General features: G+C 37.8%; 1 protein-coding gene and 1 long non-coding RNA gene across 2 annotated transcripts in view; both read right to left on the bottom strand.

Annotated features, from left to right (window-relative positions):
• The window catches only part of LOC138592609 (uncharacterized), a 44,459-nt gene extending 25,346 nt beyond the window's left edge, over window positions 1-19,113 (bottom strand). Inside the window, exons 1-7 of the mRNA XM_069663443.1 lie at window positions 19,047-19,113; window positions 17,906-17,983; window positions 17,425-17,610; window positions 16,529-16,555; window positions 14,402-14,509; window positions 13,070-13,165; window positions 10,540-10,788 (exon numbers count right to left, since the gene is read on the bottom strand). Of these exons, the coding sequence (XP_069519544.1) occupies window positions 10,540-10,788; window positions 13,070-13,165; window positions 14,402-14,509; window positions 16,529-16,555; window positions 17,425-17,610; window positions 17,906-17,983; window positions 19,047-19,113 (811 nt within the window). The remainder of the gene's footprint in view (window positions 1-10,539; window positions 10,789-13,069; window positions 13,166-14,401; window positions 14,510-16,528; window positions 16,556-17,424; window positions 17,611-17,905; window positions 17,984-19,046) is intronic.
• Window positions 19,114-19,760: 647 nt separating this feature from the next.
• Window positions 19,761-20,545, bottom strand: LOC138592920 (uncharacterized). The gene is made up of 3 exons (XR_011308234.1): window positions 20,435-20,545; window positions 20,084-20,161; window positions 19,761-19,861 (listed from the first exon to the last, which is right to left on the bottom strand). It is a non-coding gene; the product is annotated as an uncharacterized lncRNA (long non-coding RNA).
• Between the last annotated feature and the right edge of the window lie 198 nt (window positions 20,546-20,743).

Below are 20,743 nucleotides of genomic sequence, written 5' to 3'. Positions count from 1 at the left end.
TCTGCAGCACACTATGCCCACAACCAGTAGAATAATTACTAAACCTGTGATGACCAAACCGACAATCAGAGCTACAGATGAACTTTTGTCTGCACAGAAACACAGAAGTCAAAGTTAGACACATTTCTAATTATATTACATGCAAAACAAAAACAACTCCATATAGTTCTGTAACACGGGACATTTTGTCTAGAATGTGAATATGAAGTCATGCTGTCTCTCTTGAGAAAAAACTAACGGATATATTCATTTAGTTAATAACTTTGATATCTATTCATACATTTATTTCTGTCAGGCCTTGTAAAAATTAAAGCTCTAACTTAACAGCTTAGCAATTTCTGAAAGTGCATGTGCTTGTAAACAACATATAGTGTCTACGTAAAGTCGTACCAGGGTAGCATTCCTTTGCAGTGAATGTAGCTGTTTCACTGCTCAGAGGGTTTCTCACTGAACAGCTGTACACTTCCTCATCGTGTTTATCTCCCAGGGATATTGTGTAATTTTGTCCTGGGTGTGGTTTTCCCTGTGAACTCCACTCAAACTTCAGTGGGGACTGAAGTGGTCTGGGCTCTGCAGAGCACAGCAGCGTCGCCTGGATTCCAGATGCATCATTCATCTCACAGGATATGGTTGGCATGGCAACCTTGTCTGAATGAAAACATAAGCAGTAGATACCTAAATAATTTCAAAACTTAAACCTAATACGGGGCATAAATTGCTGATCAGAAAATGTTAAGTAACAATACTTCTTGGTCTAAGATAAACATGATGGTACATGACAGATTTATTATGGTTTCAGTGTGAATAAGGCTCGTATTTCTAAGTCATAAAAAGCAAAGCCAATATACTAACTATAAAATATAATTTATAGGTTACATATCAAAAGATAAGTCTGCTTTTGATATCTTAATCTTCTCACTACACTATTGGGTGAGGGAGTAAAGTCCTGGCTGAATATGTTCATATTAGCTGGAGGGCAATGTGTCAATTCTCTGTGGGACTTTCACAAGCTGCTCACAAAATGGAGGTCAAATAAAATCTACGTAGCACTCGGACACAGAAACTATTGAAAGAACAAAGATGCCCCTTCAACAAATGTACGATGCAAATAACAGTTCTGTACTGTGTTAAGTGAGGGTGTTGAAGGATTTCAGGTGAGAAGATTTTTCTGACCAGAACAGCAGGTAAACATGTCTCATAATGCTACTTTGTTTACAGTAAAGGTTTTCCTGATTGCCAACTTCAAATACAAATGTCACTTGTGAGTCTGAAGTTGATCGGTGGAAAAAATCACCTTAAAGTGAAACAAATCCCTACAAAGTGATGTAAACTGAATCGATAATAAGACTCTCCACCCCACCACCCATTTGGTAGAAGCACCTTTTAGAAGCATTACAGCAGTGACTCTGTATGTCTGTATCTTACACATCTGACAACTGCAAGTTCCCCCATTTCTCACAGCTGACTGTCTCAAATGTCTTGTATTGATTACTGGTAAATTAAGCTTCTGGGTTAAGAGGCTCTCTCCATTTGTTTCTATGTCTTCAATAACTTCTGACAAGCACCAGTCCACGGGTTAGCAGAATCATTTTGTCACTCCGCTATAATGTTGCTCTTGGTAAATAAACAAAGCAACAGTCTGTGTGGCTGCACACTGTCACCCATCCAAGCTTTCTGTTGATCAGTGTATAAACACTGTTTTTGCGATGCCAAGTTGTTAAACGATAAAACATGGAAAAGATCCAGAAGATCTTGTTGGGTCTTATTGGCAGTGCTATCGTCTACTAAGGAATCCTTTGAGTTTATATCATGGCAAACCATCAACTCCCAGCTATCGAATTCACCATGATCGATTTTTTGTATAACACCAGTTTGTCCAAAACACTTTTCCAAAAAACTTACCTATGACCTCCAATTCATAATTCCATCTATATAAATTTTTGTTTATGTCTATATCCAATTCATATTCTCCACTGTCTTCAAATCTGAGTCCAGTGATTTCAAGTTCAGCAGAGATCCAGTTGAGAGTGACCCTGTCTTTAAATAGGCTGTACACACGCTGCTCCTTGTCGTCAAACTCTACCACTTTGTTTCCTTTATGTTTCCACAGAATTGAATTTGGTTGTCCAGAGACGTCTGGCCTAAAGTGTACCTCCGTTCCCTCGAGGGCATATTTTGGAGACTGTCCTGCAACTAGACACAAAGAGAGGTATGAAAATATGCAGCATTAAATGTAGAAGAATTAAGTACATTTTAAACATCGAGAGTGTGATCAGACAGACAGACTGGGAAATTGTGGTGTTACAGCATCAGATTATCAAAGCAAAATAAAGCATCTGAATAAAAACACAGTAAAATAACTGTAAAACCTGAAGAGAAATATATACATCCAAGAATTCTACCAACACTAATAAATAACCTCAACTATAGTAAATCTAAACAACAACAACATATATCTACAATGTAAAAGTAAAGGTGTTAATGTGCCATACAGTCTTCAGAGTTGCAAATGTGCAATTACAGCGTACAAGTTGAATACATAAATACAAGTAAACATAATAAGCTAATATCATCAGGTTTATTTCTTGGTAAGCAATATACAGAATGAATGCTGTGTCCCCTTTAAGTCTATAATTGAGCTGTAAACTTATTATTAGAAATGAGAAAAACAGTTCATACTAAATAATGTAAAGAGACACAGTTTTTACCAACGATCTATGAACTATTGGACTCAAGTTTGGGTAAATGATTAACTCTGCACGCCCTGTCAGGCCTGCGACAATCTGTACTTTTGATGTCCACATAGAAGTGCAAAGCTTTAAGCATTAGCATTTTCATAATCTGCAGACAAACTCACCTAGGCAGGAGGTAAAGATGAAATAGGCCAGGAAAAAGTAACGAGCCATTTCAGAGAAGCAGAAAAATCACAGGTATGCTACACAGCCGCCGCCGTACATTAACTTTCACTTTGTCATTGCAGGTGCAGGTCAAGTGAGGATAGGCTTAATACAAAACTCCTTGAAGTAGAAGCACTCGTAAAGCAAGGGGTGTGGTCCTGTAGTTAAAGATGATAGGCAAACATCCAAGTGAAAGTCCAGGTGGTTTTCAGACCTTCACAATAAGACTGATACCTGACCATTGTTTATGCCCAGAGCCTACATGCTAGGCTAACATTGGATAAAATGAATTTAGGATGTAAATTAAACTACGTACTCATGTCAGTCCAAACATTTTTTTTTAAAGCCCATACAGCTAAAAGACTTTCTTGTATTTTCTAAAATGTTTGTCTGAACGTCAGAGGCCTACGTCTGAGTATGAGGGGTGCGTTAAAGAAAAACAATCTGAGATTACGAGAATAAAGCCAGCAGCCAGCCGCCTGCGCTAAAATGAGGTATACAGACCCAGCAAGCAATTTTGCGGCTAATAGAAGGCTAATAGCCATCAATACGTGGCGTCTGGGCTAAAACACAGCAAAATGTGGGCTGTGAAAAATCAGTAGACATCTATTTGATGACTTTGATTAAACGTTTGTGTTTAGACCAGATTTTACCTGCTTCTGTCACAAGGTTCATCACACCCTGATTATTAGATGTGATATTGTGATAAAGATCGATTAAGCTTACTACAATGTGTTGGGATATGAGGACGTTGAGAGGCCTTAGACCCCAGTAGGAGGGTCTGGGGGATTCTCCACATGAATCTTTTTTATAACAACCTCTATATTGATGCAATTTTACGCACTCTTTATTTACAGTCAAAGTAATCATTGAAAATGTAAAAATGTGTACCTGAACTGTTATTATTTAACATTTCTATTATATGTTGTCTGTCGTTGTGTCTGTCTGTATCACCTGTGATTAGACGAGTAGGGCGAGCTAATTAAACAACACAGCGTTCGACAAAAGAACACCTCTTACCCTCCCCTCTCCCCCGAGTTTGAGTTTTTCCAACTGGACCTGAACGCATCTCTCCTCTCCTCTCCTATCTTGTAGCTTGTGTCATGAAGTGCGCACTGCCACTGAGTGAGTGGTCGAGAAAGTAGGCTAAGAGAGAGAGCGGCAGAGTGACGGTTAATGCGAGCGGAGCAGAGAGAAAGGTTAGGAGTGAAGGTGTCACTCTGGCAGTAGGCTTGAATTTAACATTGGGGCTTCATTAAAAAAGTTTGAGCCACCCCCCAGAACGTGGCGCCCTAGACAACCACCTATATCGCCTATGCTTTGATCCGGCCCTGTGATTACTATATCAGTGAGTGCATCACAATCGCCACAGTTTACCAAGTTCTCCTATAAATCACATGTCCATTAGGTATTATTTGTCTCCTGCTGGATACTCTACAACACTCAGTTTGGGACATTGTGCTTTTATACAATTTCTAGAATTTTTTTAAAAGAATAAAATACACAATAACTCACATTATAAACCATTGTAGTGCTGCAAAAATGACTTCACATAATACAAATATGCAATGTCTTGTATATTGTGAAACCAATGAAAACTAAATATCTATGATTTAAATAGATCCCAATGGATGTTGATACAAAACCACTTTGTTTAAAGTAGTTGATTGATTAAATTCTATTCCTTCAATTGCAATCAGTTTGTATCGCCACTAAATGAAAAGATACACAGTCACATTTGACAGGTGTTATCCATTCAGTTACAGTAAGTCTAAGTTACAGTGATATAAAGTACCAATTTAATGAGTCAACCTCATGCAACCATGGACCTTTTATGATGTGTTTTGAATTGTATACTTGTGTAGCATAAAAATATATACTCATATACTTTATGAACAGCCGTTTAAACATTTTAATGAGTTGTGACAAAGCATGTATGTGTGGCAAAATAAAGAGCTTAAACAGCTAAAACCTTTTATCTAGAATATTTCAGTTAAACATCAATTGCAGCACAGTTTTTGTTTTTTTGCACGTTCGACATCATTTGTGTCATGTCTCGTCATCTATGTTAAGTTCACACCTTTCAGTTCAGTCCTGTCTTTTGTGTTTCCCATCCTGTTTTATTTTGTAGTAATGTCTCTCCTCTCGTTTCAGAAAACTTCACTTCCTGTCCTGATGTGTTTCCCGCCTTTGTGATTGTCGTCCCCGCCCTCATTGTTTCCACCTGTGTCCCATTACCTGGTGTGTGTATATATAGTCTGTGTCTCCCTTTGTCCTGTGCGTGTTCATCTTGTCATGTTAAGAGATTTCAGATCAGTCAGGTTGTTTGTTAGGATTTTTTTTGGAAAAGACCAGTTTATCTTTGAGATTTGTAGTTAGTCTTCCTTTACTGATTTTTCCAGCCTTGCTGTGATTTTGTTTTGTTACTTTTGCTTTTTATGCCAGTTTCATACTGTGATTTTTGGTTAATACTTTGGCATGTTTTTTACTCAAATAAAGAGTCTTTTTTGTTGAACTTTTGAGTCGTGCCTGGGTCCTTTACTTGGTTCGTGTCAATTTGTGTTGAACAAGATTTATGGACATGCAGTTTATAAGTAAACAACTACCATTATGGCACATAAAATCACAAAGTTCCCATTAAGATTTTAAAAAGAGGATTCTTGCACTTGCAAACATTTTGATTCCCTACATTCTTCAGACATTAACCTTTAAATCTCTGGTAACAGTAAGCCAAACTCACCTGTAGCCTCTCTAGTTAGAGTTGTTGCACAATACACAATGCCAAGGGGTATCTTTGTTTGGTATTTGTGCGGGTGTCATTCCAAGGCAATGCATGTGGAACCATCTTCAACAGGTTTCACACTGAATCTACATGGAGATAAATACATACATCATTTTGGCCCTACTCCGGAAGGTTGGAGATCTATGTCTCAACATCGACGGCTGCTCCATCTGCCCATCCCCAACAGTCCGCAACCTGGGTGTCATTCTGGACTCCACCCTCTCCTACCAATCCCACATCAAATCTGTCACAAAATCCGCCTTCTTCCACCTCAAAAATATATCCCGCCTCCGTTCATCACTCTCCGACTCCACAGCTGAGACCCTCATTCACTCCTTCATCACCTCCCGTCTGGACTATTGTAATGGAGTCCTGTCCGGGGTTCCCAACAAAACCCTGGACAGGCTCCAGTTTGTACTTAATTCAGCTGCCAGGGTTCTTACCCGCACCAAACCCTGGCAGCACATCACCCCCACCCTCATCCACCTTCACTGGCTCCCTGTCAAGACCCGCATCACCTACAAAACACTCCTCCTCACATACAAATCCCTCCATGGTCTGGCACCCCAGTACCTCACTGACCTCCTCCATCCCTACACCCAGTCAAGGACCCTCCGTTCATCTTTCTCCGGCCAGCTTTCCATTCCTCACACCAGGTTGCGGACCTTCGGGGATAGAGCGTTCAGTGTAGCAGCCCCCACCCTCTGGAACGCTCTCCCTCCCGACCTCCGCAATGCTCCCACACTGGACTCTTTCAAAAAACTCCTCAAAACCCATCTTTTCAACACAGCCTACAGCCTTTAACTCCAGTCATTTAATGTACTGTGTCTAGTCTGTTTGTGAGTGTTTCTGTGTTCCTCTTTGTAAAGCGACCTTGAATCCCATGAAAGGCGCTATAAAAATTAAAGTTATTATTATTATTATTATTATTTTAAGTACATTTTAAATTAAGGAATCTTGTAATGCATAACAGTAGACAGTATTTGATTTGTATATATATGTATAGGCCTATGTATACGTGTGTGTGTGTGTGTGTGTATACATATATATACATATATATACTGTATGAGCTTCAGTTAAGTTGTGGAACTACTTGAGTTAGCAGTAAAAAATTGATGATTTGGCATGGAGGGTCCAACATAATAATAATCTAAATGTATTAATACCTGATCCTTTAAGAAGGGGAGGGGAGAGATGCTGGGCAAACGTCAAAGTGAAAGTAAGTCTTTTTCTACAGTCTAACTGAAGTAAGTAAGTGAATAATACTACTAATAATAAGATGGATACCTGACCATTGTTTATGCCCATAGCCTACATGCTAGGCTAACAATGGGTAAAATAAATGGGATGTGAATTAAACTACTCATGTCAGTCCAAAATCTTAAGACTATGGGTAAAAATGTTAACTTATTTTCATGTGCTTAAAGTCAATAAGCTGTTTTTCTTCGGTGCTATAGCTAGCCCATTAGCGCTGAAAGACTTTCTTGTATTTTCTGTACACGCCAGTATGAGGGCCGCGTTAAAGAAAAAAAAATCTGAGATTACGAAAATAATGTCATAATTTTATGAGAAAAAAGTCATAAGAGAAAATCGTAATATTACGAGTCGAGAATAAAGTCATAATTTTAGGCTATTGTTAGCCTATCTGTTTTTATGAAGGGGAATATCAGGAGAGCAGCCAGCTGCCTGCGTTACAATGAGGACCATAAACCATCTTATGAAGCTAGACTTGTGAATGATTGCACAGGAGGTTTAATACCACTTTAGCCAGGGTCACATTGATTGAATACACCTGGTCGCATGGAAGCATAACATACATGAACCTCTCGAGACGGCTGTCTGCTCTTCTGATATTCCCCTTCAAATAGCATATAGGCCATAGCCTAAAATTACAACTGTTATCTCATTATCTCAGATTTTTTTTCCCTTTAAGGCAGCCCTAAGAGTCTGTTGTAGTAGTACAACACAGTATTTAGAGGGGCATCAGGCTTCTTGATCAAAGTTTCATGGGATGCGATGCCAGGGTTGCCAGGTCCGCGGTTTTTCCAGCTGAATTGGGCGACTTTTGAAGTGTCTTTAGAGGCGCGAGGCCCTGTGTGGTTGCACACTTCACACAGCCCATTTGACGGTTCTGACTCCGCGAATGTTTGGAATGTCACAGACACTTATTGGGTTTCGCGGCCTGGTACCGGTCCGCGGACCGGGGGTTGGGAACCCCTGCTTTAAAGGATCTGCTGCTAACGTCTTGGGGCCAAATACCTCAGCACACTGACAGTGGAGTCAGGGCTGGTGACCATAATGTTATGGCTGATCAGTGTGTATTATCTCCAGAAATCTGACACATTAACGTCCTTACAGTTACTCACTTATAGCCCTGATGCAGTGTCAGTATGAGAGTAGTCGATCTGTTGATCCAGTAAAGTTTTTTGGCACCTTTACTAAACTTTAAAATGTATGTTAAATGAATAAATGCAATGAATAAAAGTGAACAGAGTCTGAGCTTTGATCATTAACAGAGAGGGAAGAAACTGGAAATAAATTAGCTTTTAATGATCAGTGCAATTACATTTACAAAACATTCATCATCACAACTACTACTGCTATTCACTATAGCAAAAACATCTACGGATGAAAAGCACCAATAGTTAGTGACAAATTTACCCTGACCTCCTCAAGCAACTTCAAAACATTAGCAAAAAAAGAAAATCAGCTTTTAAAAATGCCAAATATCTGTTGTTTTAAGTCACTGGATGTCCAGCTAAGCACATAATATTCTCATCACTCATTCTGTTGTACTGTAGTGGCTCCCGTATATAAACAATCAAAGGTCCTAGCATGACATTCATAAAATTAGTGTTGCTTAATTGGTTACACTAAAATAACTTACATTTGTTAGATAAAAAAATAACACACATACAAATGATTAGTAGATACTAAATAACAAAAAAAAATGTAACTATACAAAACAGCAACACTTGATCTTTTTTATTCTTTATGTTCCTGCTGTTATTTCTTGTCTTGTTTTGAGCAGGGTCTGTGTTATGTTTACGTCTGTTTCTTCTTCATCTGTCAGACAGGTCACATGAATAACATTAAAGATAGTTAAAAGGAAAAGTACCTTAGTAGTATTTTTCTTAGTGAAAGGTTTGAACAAATTTATTTCATTCTGTACTCTGAGTTTAACTACTGACTGTTTCTCACAGTCCGTATAAGAAGATGATCTCTCTGAATCTTAATAAAGACTGAGCACCAGTCTGCTTTTAACATGCTGTAGGTGTTCAACTCACATCTGCCCTTTTGAAAAGTTAGACATTTTAAAATGTGTAAAATACACTCGTCTAATTCTCCTCTCAAAGGCTCTTTCTGTACGTCTGTCTGATCTTTTTAATGAGCTTATCTTTTTCCCTTTCTCATTTCAGTTTGCAAAGTTTGTATTAAAGCCTAAACAACAACTTCACCTTCCTGTTGTCCTTCTTTATCCTCACTTGGCTTTTGTAATTTTTGGCCAAACTAGACCTCTTTATTATCTTCATTAGTGTCACCATCACCTTTATTTGCCACTGCAGGTCTGCTGTCTGACTGCTCCTCACTCTCACCTGAGTCTTGTCCACTTTTGCCCTCTTTTTCTTGATGTGAATCTGTGTGTGCAGCTTCTGGGGATCTTTGAAAGTTGCTGGTGTTGCTGGTGCCTTGTGTTGTTGGTGTAGAGCTCTGAGGCTGCTGGGAGTTGGTTAAACTTTGTTCCTTATCTGTTTTTTCACCATCACTGCCGCTATCTGGTCTATTTTCAGCTGCAGAAACCAGTTGTTCCGTTTTTGGCTGGTCATCTCCTTCTGTGTGTGTTGCTACCTGTGGCAAGTTGGTCTCTTGCTCTTGTGGTGTTGATTCTGAACTGCAAGCACTGTCTGTTCAGGAACGCTGGGTGCAGGAGAGTCACCTGTTCCTTTTATTTCCTGTCGAGGGCCCGATGAATGAGATTCTTTGACAGTTTCCTTTACATTGTCCTTAGGGTCAATATGTGGAGTGCTTTTTGTCAGAGGTGAACTTGGATGAGCAGCAGCACAGGATTCAGGACTGGCTGGAGCAGATGCTGCATTTTTATCCTCATCCAGACTCTTCCTTATGTTCACCATCAGTGTTCTTGAGGTCCAAATCTGGAGGGCTTTTTGTAGGAGAGGAAAGTAGCTGATCAGTAGAAGAGGAATCAGGACCGGCTGGAGCAGGTGATGCTTTCTTACCCTCATCTGGCTTCTTCCCTGACTCTGAAACAGACAGTAGAAAGAATAAAAACAGTTAAAAAAGTGCACCTGTCTGCTCAGGATTTGCAGAAGGATTAAATTGTACAAAAGGCCATCTTGGTTAAAAATCAATCAGTCTTACTCCACGGTGGTTGTTAGTAAAGCTAAGAAGCCATTACCTGAGTATTAAAGTGAAGTGTAACAAACATAACCATTAATTTCTATACATTTCTAGTCTGTCATGATTGTTTTGAAGTTAAACCATGTAGCAGAAATTTGAACAGCTGAGATGGTGTTTTGAATGATCCCAGAATAAATAGTTGGAGTGATGTAGTCAGGATGACATGAGGTAGGAAACACTTTGAACACAGCAGGAAAAAATGGATGAGGAAGCTGTCAAACCTGAAACTCAAAGTTACACACTGCCACATTACAGCCATCATGCAGGACAGTGACTTAAAAATATTCAGCAAAACATTTCTAAAATATATGTAGTACATACAATGTGTAATAAACAATGTATTTATTTTCATACTGCTTATAAATGCAGCTGCTTTTGTTTTTGCCTAAATGTGTTTTTAAGACTATCCTGCATCAAGCTCAGTTAGTGTAGTTTACAGACCTGACTCTTCAGGAGCAGATCCATGTCCATCTTCATCAGATCCATCTGACACACATGCTGGTTTATGTCCCTCCTCAGAGTTTGAGGACTCAGACTGTGGGACCGTTTCCTTTGGAGGATCTTCAGGCTTGCCTGGCTCTGCATTACTGTCCTTCATGTTGGCATGTCCCTGTGGAGCAGGTGACGCAGCACATGGAGAGGAAGGATGAGATGCAGCTCCCTTATGCTCGCCTGTGATACTTTCTGAACCTGAAACAGAAAAAAAGAAATTAAAAAACATGAATTCTTTAAGTTTTTAAACCATACAGAAGCTGTCTTTGTAACTGGGAGTCAAACTATCCAGTTAAGAACAATCTGTGATGTTGATAAAGAGCAGTACTGAAACTATTAAATAACCAGCTGATTTATAGATCTATCAACAATAATGTTATGTGTATGTTATAATAAAACATGTATTAATGTGACCTTTTGGTGGCCTCTCATGTTGTGGATCAAGTGCTAGAAAAACACTCATTAGGGCTCATATATTGAATTACCTGGCACAGTACCATCATGTGTTGGAGTAGAGGGAGGTGTGGATGCTGCGACAGGATCCACCCCTGAAAAGTCAGACGATCACCAAAGTTATCACAAGTCATCCTGAAAGGAGCATGCCGGGCTGAACTACATTTCATCACAATTCATCCAAAAGGTCAAAACAACATCTGACTGTGATTTTAAAGTCATGTGATGATAAGTTATCTGATTTAAAAAGTAACCTGATTATAAAAATATAATTCAGATTATATTCAATAAAACTCAGTTGAATTAAAGTGTCAAAGGTGTAATATTATAGTTATGATGTAAAAACATTTTCACTGTATATGTTTGAACGACACACAGCTCTCAGAAATAATAGTAGAGACGTCTGTTCTGTTGATGTTGCTGCGCTGCATATTAAACACTACAAAACAGCTCATCAAGCACAACTACTGAATAGGTACAACATTTTTGTTTTGCCAATAATCACTATTATTCAAGTAGTTTATCAAATGTTTCCAAACAAGATTCAAAGTCACCTGAATGAGATACTGTACATTTCTAAACGTAAATAGAAAATAATGATCATAATGAATCATAAAAAGGGTTAAACATGATTATCATTAAATAACAAGAAATACAAAGTACAGGAAGTAATTATACAAATGCTGTAAGATTAAAATGGAGGGAGTAATCAGTAAAATCTTTAAGTCAATACAAAAGCTCAAAGGCTAAGCCCACTGATGAAAAGGCTTTGCATTTGCAGTATATAGTATTATTATGGACTGGGTGTCGGGTGCGATTTCACGCAAAAAAATCACAAGCTTGCACCCAGTTAGTGACGTTTTCCATCACCCAGCAGCGGTTGGTCTGCCAGAGAGGGTAGGCGGAGCTAAGCGGGTGCACTTTAAGGTTTCTCTAAGTGTTGCGAGTAAACAGTAATCTACTATGGCTGAACAAACAAAGAAAAGATCGATGACTACAGATACAACTTCAGAAATAAGTGACAATCCAAAGAAAAACAAACACATTCGACGCTCAGATGAAGCAAACAGTCTAAAAAGGAAAGCGACCATCAGCGAGGAAATCAAGAGTTACAACGGTGAAGGGAGCCAACCATGGAAGCCTGGTTAAATTGGGAAGTGTGCTCCCATAATTACCAATTACCGCCAGTGGGTGGCGTTCAAGAGCACAAAACTGAAATCGCTGAAGACTCACCTGTTCCTTTTATTTCCTGTTGAATGCCCGATAAATCAGTTTCTCCCCCAGTTTCACCTGTAATGTCATTTGGGTCAATACCTGAACTGCTTTTTGTCTGAGGTGAACTTGGATGAGCAGGAGGAGAGGTTTCAGGACCGGCTGGAGCAGGTGATACTTTCTTACTCTCACCTGGCTTCTTCTCTGGGTCTGAAACAGACAGTAGAAAGAAAAAAAACAGTTAAAAAGTGCACCTGTCTGCTCAGGGTTTGCAGAAGGATTAAATTGTTCAAAAGGCCGTCTTGGTTAAAAATCAATCAGTCTTACTCCATGGTGGTTGTTAGTAAAGCTAAGAAGCCATTACCTGAGTATTAAAGTGAAGTGTAACAAACATAACCTTTCATTTCTATACATTTCTAGTCTGTCATGATTGTTTTTAAGTAAAACCATGTAGCAGAAATTTGAACAGCTGAGATGTTAGGAGGAGATGTAGCTCCCTTATGCTCGCCTGTGATACTTTCTGAACCCGAAACAGAAAAAAAGAAATTCAAAAACATGAATTCTTTAAGATTTTAAACCAAACAGAAGCTGTCTTTGTAACTGGGAGTCAAACGATGCAGTTAAGAGCAATCTGTGATGTTGATAAAGAGCAGTACTGAAACTATTAAATAACCAGCTGATTTATTGATCTATCAACAATAATGTTATGTGAATGTTATAATAAAAACATGTATTAATGTGACCTTTTGGTGGCCTCTCATGTTGTGGATCAAGTGCTAGAAAAACACTCATTAGGGCTCATATAATGAATTACCTGGCACAGTACCTTCCTGTGTTGGAGTAGAGGGAGGTGTGGATGCTGCGACAGGATGCCTGTTTCCCTCGTCCTGATCTGTCTTCTGATCCACCCCTGAAAAGTCAGACGATCACCAAAGTTATCACAAGTCATCCTGAAAGGAGCATGCCGGGCTGAACTACATTTCATCACAATTCATCCAAAAGGTCAAAACAACATCTGACTGTGATTTTAAAGTCATGTGATGATGAGTTATCTGATTTAAAAAGTAACCTGATTATAAAAATATAATTACAGATATAAATATATAGATATATATTCAATAAAATTCAATTGAATTAAAGTGTCAAAGGTGTAATATTATAGTTATGATGTAAAAACATTTCACTGTATATTTTTGAACGACACACAGCTCTCAGAAATAATAGTAGAGACGTCTGTTCTGTTGATGGTGCTGCGCTGCATATTAAACACTACAAAACAGCTCATCAAGCACAACTACTGAATAGGTACAACATTTTAGTATTGCCAATAATCACTATTATTCAAGTAGTTTATCAAATGTTTTCCAAACAAGATTCAAAGTCACCTGAATGAGATACTGTACATTTCTAAACTTAAATAGAAAATAATGAACATAATGAATCATAAAAAGGGTTAAACATGATTATCATTAAATAACAAGAAATACAAAGTACAGGAAGTAATTATACAAATGCTGTAAGATTAAAATGAAGGGAGTAATCAGTAAAATCTTTAAGTCAATACAAAAGCTCAAAGGCTAAGCCCACTGATGAAAAGGCTTTGCATTTGCAGTATATAGTATTATTATGGACTGGGTGTCGGGTGCGATTTCACGCAAAAAAATCACAAGCTTGCACCCAGTTAGTGACGTTTTCCATCACCCAGCAGCGGTTGGTCTGCCAGAGAGGGTAGGCGGAGCTAAGCGGGTGCACTTTAAGGTTTCTCTAAGTGTTGCGAGTAAACAGTAATCTACTATGGCTGAACAAACAAAGAAAAGATCGATGACTACAGATACAACTTCAGAAATAAGTGAAAATCCAAAGAAAAACAAACACATTGGACGCTCAGATGAAGGCAAACAGTCTAAAAAGGAAAGCGACCATCAGCGAGGAAATCAAGAGTTACAACGGTGAAGGGAGCCAACCATGGACGCCTGGTTAAATTGGGAAGTGTGCTCCCATAATTACCAATTACCGCCAGTGGGTGGCGTTCAAGAGCACAAAACTGAAATCGCTGAAGACTCACCTGTTCCTCTTATTTCCTGTTGAATGCCCGATAAATCAGTTTCTCCCACAGTTTCACCTGTAATGTCGTTTGGGTCAATACCTGAACTGCTTTTTGTCTGAGGTGAACTTGGATGAGCAGGAGGAGAGGTTTCAGGACCGGCTGGAGCAGGTGGTGCTTCCTTAACCTCATCTGGCTTCTTCTCTGGGTCTGAAACACAGTAGAAAGAATAAAAACAGTTAAAAAGTGCACCTGTCTGCTCAGGAATTGCAGAAGGATTAAATTGTTCAAAAGGCCGTCTTGGTTAAAAATCAATCAGTCTTACTCCATGGAGGTTGTTAGTAAAGCTAAGAAGCCATTACCTGAGTATTAAAGTGAAGTGTAACAAACATAACCTTTCATTTCTATACATTTCTAGTCTGTCATGATTGTTTTTAAGTAAAACCATGTAGCAGAAATTTGAACAGCTGAGATGTTAGGAGGAGATGCAGCTCCCTTATGCTCGCCTGTGATACTTTCTGAACCGGAAACAGAAAAAAAGAAATTAAAAAACATGAATTCTTTATGTTTTTAAACCATACAGAAGCTGTCTTTGTAACTGGGAGTCAAACGATGCAGTTAAGAGCAATCTGTGATGTTGATAAAGAGCAGTACTGAAACTATTAAATAACCAGCTGATTGATAGATCTATCAACAATAATGTTGTGTGTATGTTATAATAAAAACATGTATTAATGTGACCTTTTGGTGGCCTCTCATGTTGTGGATCAAGTGCTAGAAAAACACTCATTAGGGCTCATATAATGAATGACCTGGCACAGTACCGTCATGTGTTGGAGTAGAGGGAGGTGTGGATGCTTCGACAGGATGGCTGTTTCCCTCGTCCTGATCTGTCTTCTGATCCACCCCTGAAAAGTCAGACGATCACCAAAGTTATCACAATTCATCCTGAAAGGAGCATGCCGGGCTGAACTACATTTCATCACAATTCATCCAAAATCTTTTAATTCAAACCGATATCTCTTTCCCTTTCTTTCATGGTGGCCCATGAGGGTCAAAACAACATCTGACTGTAATTTTAAAGTCATGTGATGATGAGTTATCTGATTTAAAAAGTAACCTGATTATAAAAATATAATTCAGATTATATTCAATAAAACTCAATTGAATTAAAGTGTCAAAGGTGTAATATTATAGTTATGATGTAAAAAGGAAACATTTTCACTGTATATTTCTGCTGAGAACGACACACAGCTCTCAGAAATAATAGTAGAGACGTCTGTTCTGTTGATGGTGCTGCGCTGCATATTAAACACTACAAAACAGCTCATCAAGCACAACTACTGAATAGGTACAACATTTTTGTATTGCCAATAATCACTATTATTCAAGTATTTTATCAAATGTTTTACAAACAAGATTCAAAGTCACCTGAATGAGATACTGTACATTTCTAAACTTAAATAGAAAGTAATTAATATAATGAATGATCATTAAATAACAAGAAATACAAAGTACAGGAAGTAAGTATAGAAATGCTGCAAGATTAAGCTGGAGGGAATAATCAGTCAAATCTTTAAGTCAATCCAGAAGCTCAAAGGCTAAGCAGTGACTGCTTACAGACTGGGTGACTGGTAGCCGTAATAGGTAAATAATCTTCTCAAAGTAGTGAAATGCAAAAATCTGTTGAGATTTTAAGATGATGAGTTGCATCCTGTCAAAGAAGGTGACTCACAATTTGGAGAGGAAGGAGGAGTTGTCACAAAGTTCCACATTCTACTGAATAAACCTGAAACAGATAAAAATAAATGAAAGAAAACAAATACTTAATACAAAAAAAAATACATTGATTCAGGAATAAACTGATTGACAGAAAATGAATCAAAATGAATTTTATTGATTGAGTCATTTTTTAAAGTCAACTTTTAGCAGAAACTACAAATATTTCTCTGGTTCTTAAAAGTGAGGATTTGTTGATTTTGAGATTATTATCATGAAATTAAGCACAAGCTGCAGCTGTAGGCAAATTATCAAGTTTTACACCAACAAAAGTTACCTGATCTTTTGATCGGAGTCTGTCCATCTTTGATTTCCCTTTGGTGTATCTCATCTACCTTCTCTTTGACAAACCCTGATAAGAGTGAACAGTCACAACCAGCAACTTCATTTGTAGCACCTGAGTTTAAGATACAATTAATAACTTATTATACTAATTTGTTTTGGTGTTACCTTCTTTTGGTGTCCCATCTTCATCAGCTGTTAGGAGACAAAAAAAATCGATAAATTAAATTTCATGATACATGCAATTCCCTGAAATGATCTCAGTTTTATCCTTCGCATTCTGTCCTTCATATAAATGACCCCATAATAAAAATAAAAGCACACAGGTCATGGATATAAAAGCCCTAAAAGGCAAAGTGAGCATATATATATATTCATTTCTTAAAACATGTTTTAAAGTTAATATTTATTTAAATTCTTTAAGTACTCATTTTGCTTTTGCTATTGTGTCAGAGTGTTTCACTGAAGCATTCAATGACATAGTGTTTAGTAAATATTAGCAGAAGGAAGACAGACATGATTAGATTAAATATGAATTCTGTTAAACTACTGTTACACTGTTATGTGTAAATAAATTATCCACAGAACATTTTTATGGACTATGTTTTTTCCCCGAGAACAGCAGACGGCCTGCAGAAAATATAGAGACACCTGTTCTCTCGATGGTGTTGTGCTGCATATATGGCTGAAACACTTCATCAATAAGCTATATTTTGACAATTTAATACCTGATCCATAGTTATCAGAACAAGTTTCCCAGTTATTTCAATAAGATATCCTCCATTTTTAAACTTCAAAAGAAAATGATGAACATAATGAATGAGGGAAAGTCAAATTTAGGGGTTAAACAACATTACTGAAAAAGGAACAAGCTACAGACATGCTGTAAGATGGAGGGAATACTCACGCAAATTCAATTTATATACATGTAAGTGAATGAATGTAAGATTTTACTGAGTGTTTTCCTCCTGTGATTATTCTGCATCGAGCTCAGAGAGTGTATTTTCCAAACCTGGCTGATTCCTGCTCAGGCTGCGCGTCCTCAGTACATTTGCCAAACTCACCAGCTGGGTCTGACTTATTTTCCTCCTCAGGGTCTGGGGGCTCAGACTGTGAGACCTTTTTCGTTACACGTTCTTCTTGCTGCTCTGCAGCTGCATCACGTTTGTGGATGTTAAGATGATGACTCTGCTCCTGTGGAGGAGGTGACTTATCACACGGAGAGGAAGGAAGAGTTCCCACATACCCGCCTGCAAACAGAAGCAGTCTTAGTAACGGGGAGTCAAACAATCAAGTTAAGAGCAATCTGTGATGTTAATAAAGAGTACCACATTGATTAGGGAATAAGCTGATTGACAGAAAATGAATTAACATTAATTTTATTGATAAATAATTATTTAAAGTCACCTTTTAGGAAAAACAACAAATATTGTCTTTCTTCTCTGGTTCTTTAATGTGATGATATGTTGCTTCTGTGATTAGGATCAAGAAACTAAGCACAAGCAGCAGCTGCAAAATATTAATTCTTAAACTAACAAAACGTACCTGGTCCTCTTTTGATCGGAGTCTGTCCACCAATGTTGGGTTTTTGGTTGAACTTTTCTACCTCCTTATTGACAAACCCTGATAAGAGTGAACAGACACAACCAGCAACTTAATTTGTAGCACCTGAGTTTAAGATACAATTAATAACATTTGTTTATATGTTACCTTTTCCGGGTGTCCCATCCACATAAGCTGCTAGGAGAAAAAAAATCAATAAATTAAATTTCATGATACATGCTATTCCCTGAAATGATCTCAGTTTTATCCTTCGCATTCTGTCCTTCATATAAATGACCCCCAAAATAAAAATAAAAGCATTAAATGACAGTGTTTAGTAAATATTAGCAGAAGGAAGACAGACATGATTAGATTAAATATGAATTTTGTTATACTACTGTTACACTGTTTTTGTGTAAATAAATTATCCACAGAACATTTTTATGGACCATTTTTTTCCCCGAGAACAGCAGACGGCCTGCGGAAAATAAAGGAGACACCCGTTCTCTCGATGGTGTTGTGCTGCATATATGGCTGAAACACTTCATCAATAAGCTGTCCACAATTGTTTGGTTTTTGCTTTAACTTTTCTACCTCCTTTTTGACAAACCCTGATAAGAGTGAGCACCTGAGTTTAAGATACAATAAATAACATTTGTTTTGGTGTTACCTTTTTGTAGCGTCTCATCCTCATCAGCTGCTGGGAGAAAAAAAACTTTTAATAAATTAAATATTATGACACATGTAATTGCCTGAATTTTACCCCTGCATTCTGTACTTTATACAAAATGATCCCTAAAATAAAAATAAAAGCACACAAGTCATGAGCCCTAAAAGGCAAAGTGAGAATATGAAATATATCCATATGGTAAAAGATGTTTTAGTAATGTTAATATTATATTAAATTGTTTCAGTACAAAGTTTGTTTCTTAATCTTGTCAGGGCTCCATCATTTCACTGAGCCATAAAATGACTGTTTTGTACATACTGACAGCAGAAGGATGAATGTCATAAAAAATATACATTTTGTGATATTATATTTATTTATATTTTCTTAGATTTGTTTTTTAACCCACATTTTTGAACAGTTGTAGCAAACAAACACTTAGCAACTGTAAAAAGTGATAACTCAAGCAGCTTTTACCTTTTCCAGCGCCCAAGTCTGAATCCTTGTCTTCTGTGTGATTGCTATCAGGGTCATTAAGGCTCATGTTAGCCGGAGGAGAGGGAGTCGTGGATTCTCCCTCAGGAAGTTTGTTTTTCTCACCCTGAGCCGTCTTCTTATCCACCCCTGAAAAGTCACACAATAAAAGTTACTACAATTCATCCCGAGAGGAACACGACTGTCTGAACCACATTCATTAGAATCCATCCAAAATATTTCAGTCTGGAACAATATGGTGGCCCTGAAGGTCAACACCAAAACATTTTCCAAAACAACAATAATTGGACTATTTTGAGATTAGAAATAATAATAATAATATTTCAAAGTAATCCCACTTAAAAAGTAACTTGATTATAAATAATGTAATAACAAACTATATTCAACAAAATTCAAATGAACTGAACTGTGAATTCTGTAATGTAACTTTTATGATGTAAACACTATGATGTAACGCTAATATATTCTATCCATATATCAGCTGTTTGTTTATTGCTTGTAAATGCTACGAGGGGGACTTACAGTAAAATGTCACCTGTGTCCTATTCCTGTTTTTCAATTTGCCTGAGTGTTTGTTTATCCCTGTGATTATTCTGCATCGAGTTCAGATAATTTATTTTCCAAACCTGTCTGTTCAGTGGAAGATTCCTGATCAGGCTGTGCGTTCACAGATTCCTCATCAGACTGTTTGTCCTCAGTAAATCCGTCCGAAACACCAGCTGGGTCTGATGTAAACTCCTTCTTAGTGTCTGACAGTCGGACGTCTTTCTCTGCAGGTCCTTTGATCTCTGGTGCACCTGCATCATGTTTGTCTATGTTAAGATAGGACTCAGATCCAGTTAAGAACGATGTGTGATTCTAATAAAGTGTAATACTAAAACAATACACTGATAAAGAATTTGCTGATTGATAGAAAATTTATCAACAATAACTTTAAATAAAAACTAAACATTAACTAAAAATAAGCATTAGCTGCAGCTGTTGGCTAACAATCAATTTTGACAACTAATAATGATTACCTGGTCCTCTTTTGATCGGAGTCTGTCCATCTTCGTTTTCCTTTTGGTTTATCTTTTCTACCTTCTCTTTGACATGCCCTGATAAGAGTGAACAGTCACAACCAGCAAACTTAGTCGTAGCACTTGAGTTTAAGATACAATTAATAACATTTGTTTATATGTTACCTTCTTGTGGCGTCTCATCCACATTAGCTGCTGGGAGAGAAAAAAAAACAACACATAAATCAATAAATATTATTTTCTGACACGTGCAAGTCCCTGAAATGATCTCAGTCTTATCCCTGCATTCTGTACTTTATACAAAATGATCCCTAAGTAAAAATAAAAGCACAAAGTTCACGCAGTGTTTACCTTTTCCAGTGTCGTAGCCTGAATCACTGTTTTCTTGTTTCTTGTTAGCAGGGTCATTAGGGCTGTGTGTGTGTGCTTCAATCAGAGGCTGGTCTTCATCACCCTGAGCTGACCCTGAAACAGATTTGAAACACAAAATATAGTTTAATTGCACACATTGCAGCTCACTCAGGAGCAATGGACCAACTTTATCACATGGCAGCTGTGGATTGAGACTTAGCAGTGGATGCTGCGTGGTTCAGTCCCTCATCCATCTGTTTTGTATCAAAGTCACTTAACCAGCTCTGACCCAGGCAATTATGCATATCG

This window comes from Semicossyphus pulcher, unplaced genomic scaffold, assembly GCF_022749685.1.
Source record: "Semicossyphus pulcher isolate SPU_LCO1_2020_fin unplaced genomic scaffold, fSemPul1.0.p SCAF_15, whole genome shotgun sequence".
Taxonomy (NCBI): Eukaryota; Metazoa; Chordata; class Actinopteri; order Labriformes; family Labridae; genus Semicossyphus; species Semicossyphus pulcher.
This window is presented reverse-complemented; position numbering and strand designations above follow the sequence as displayed.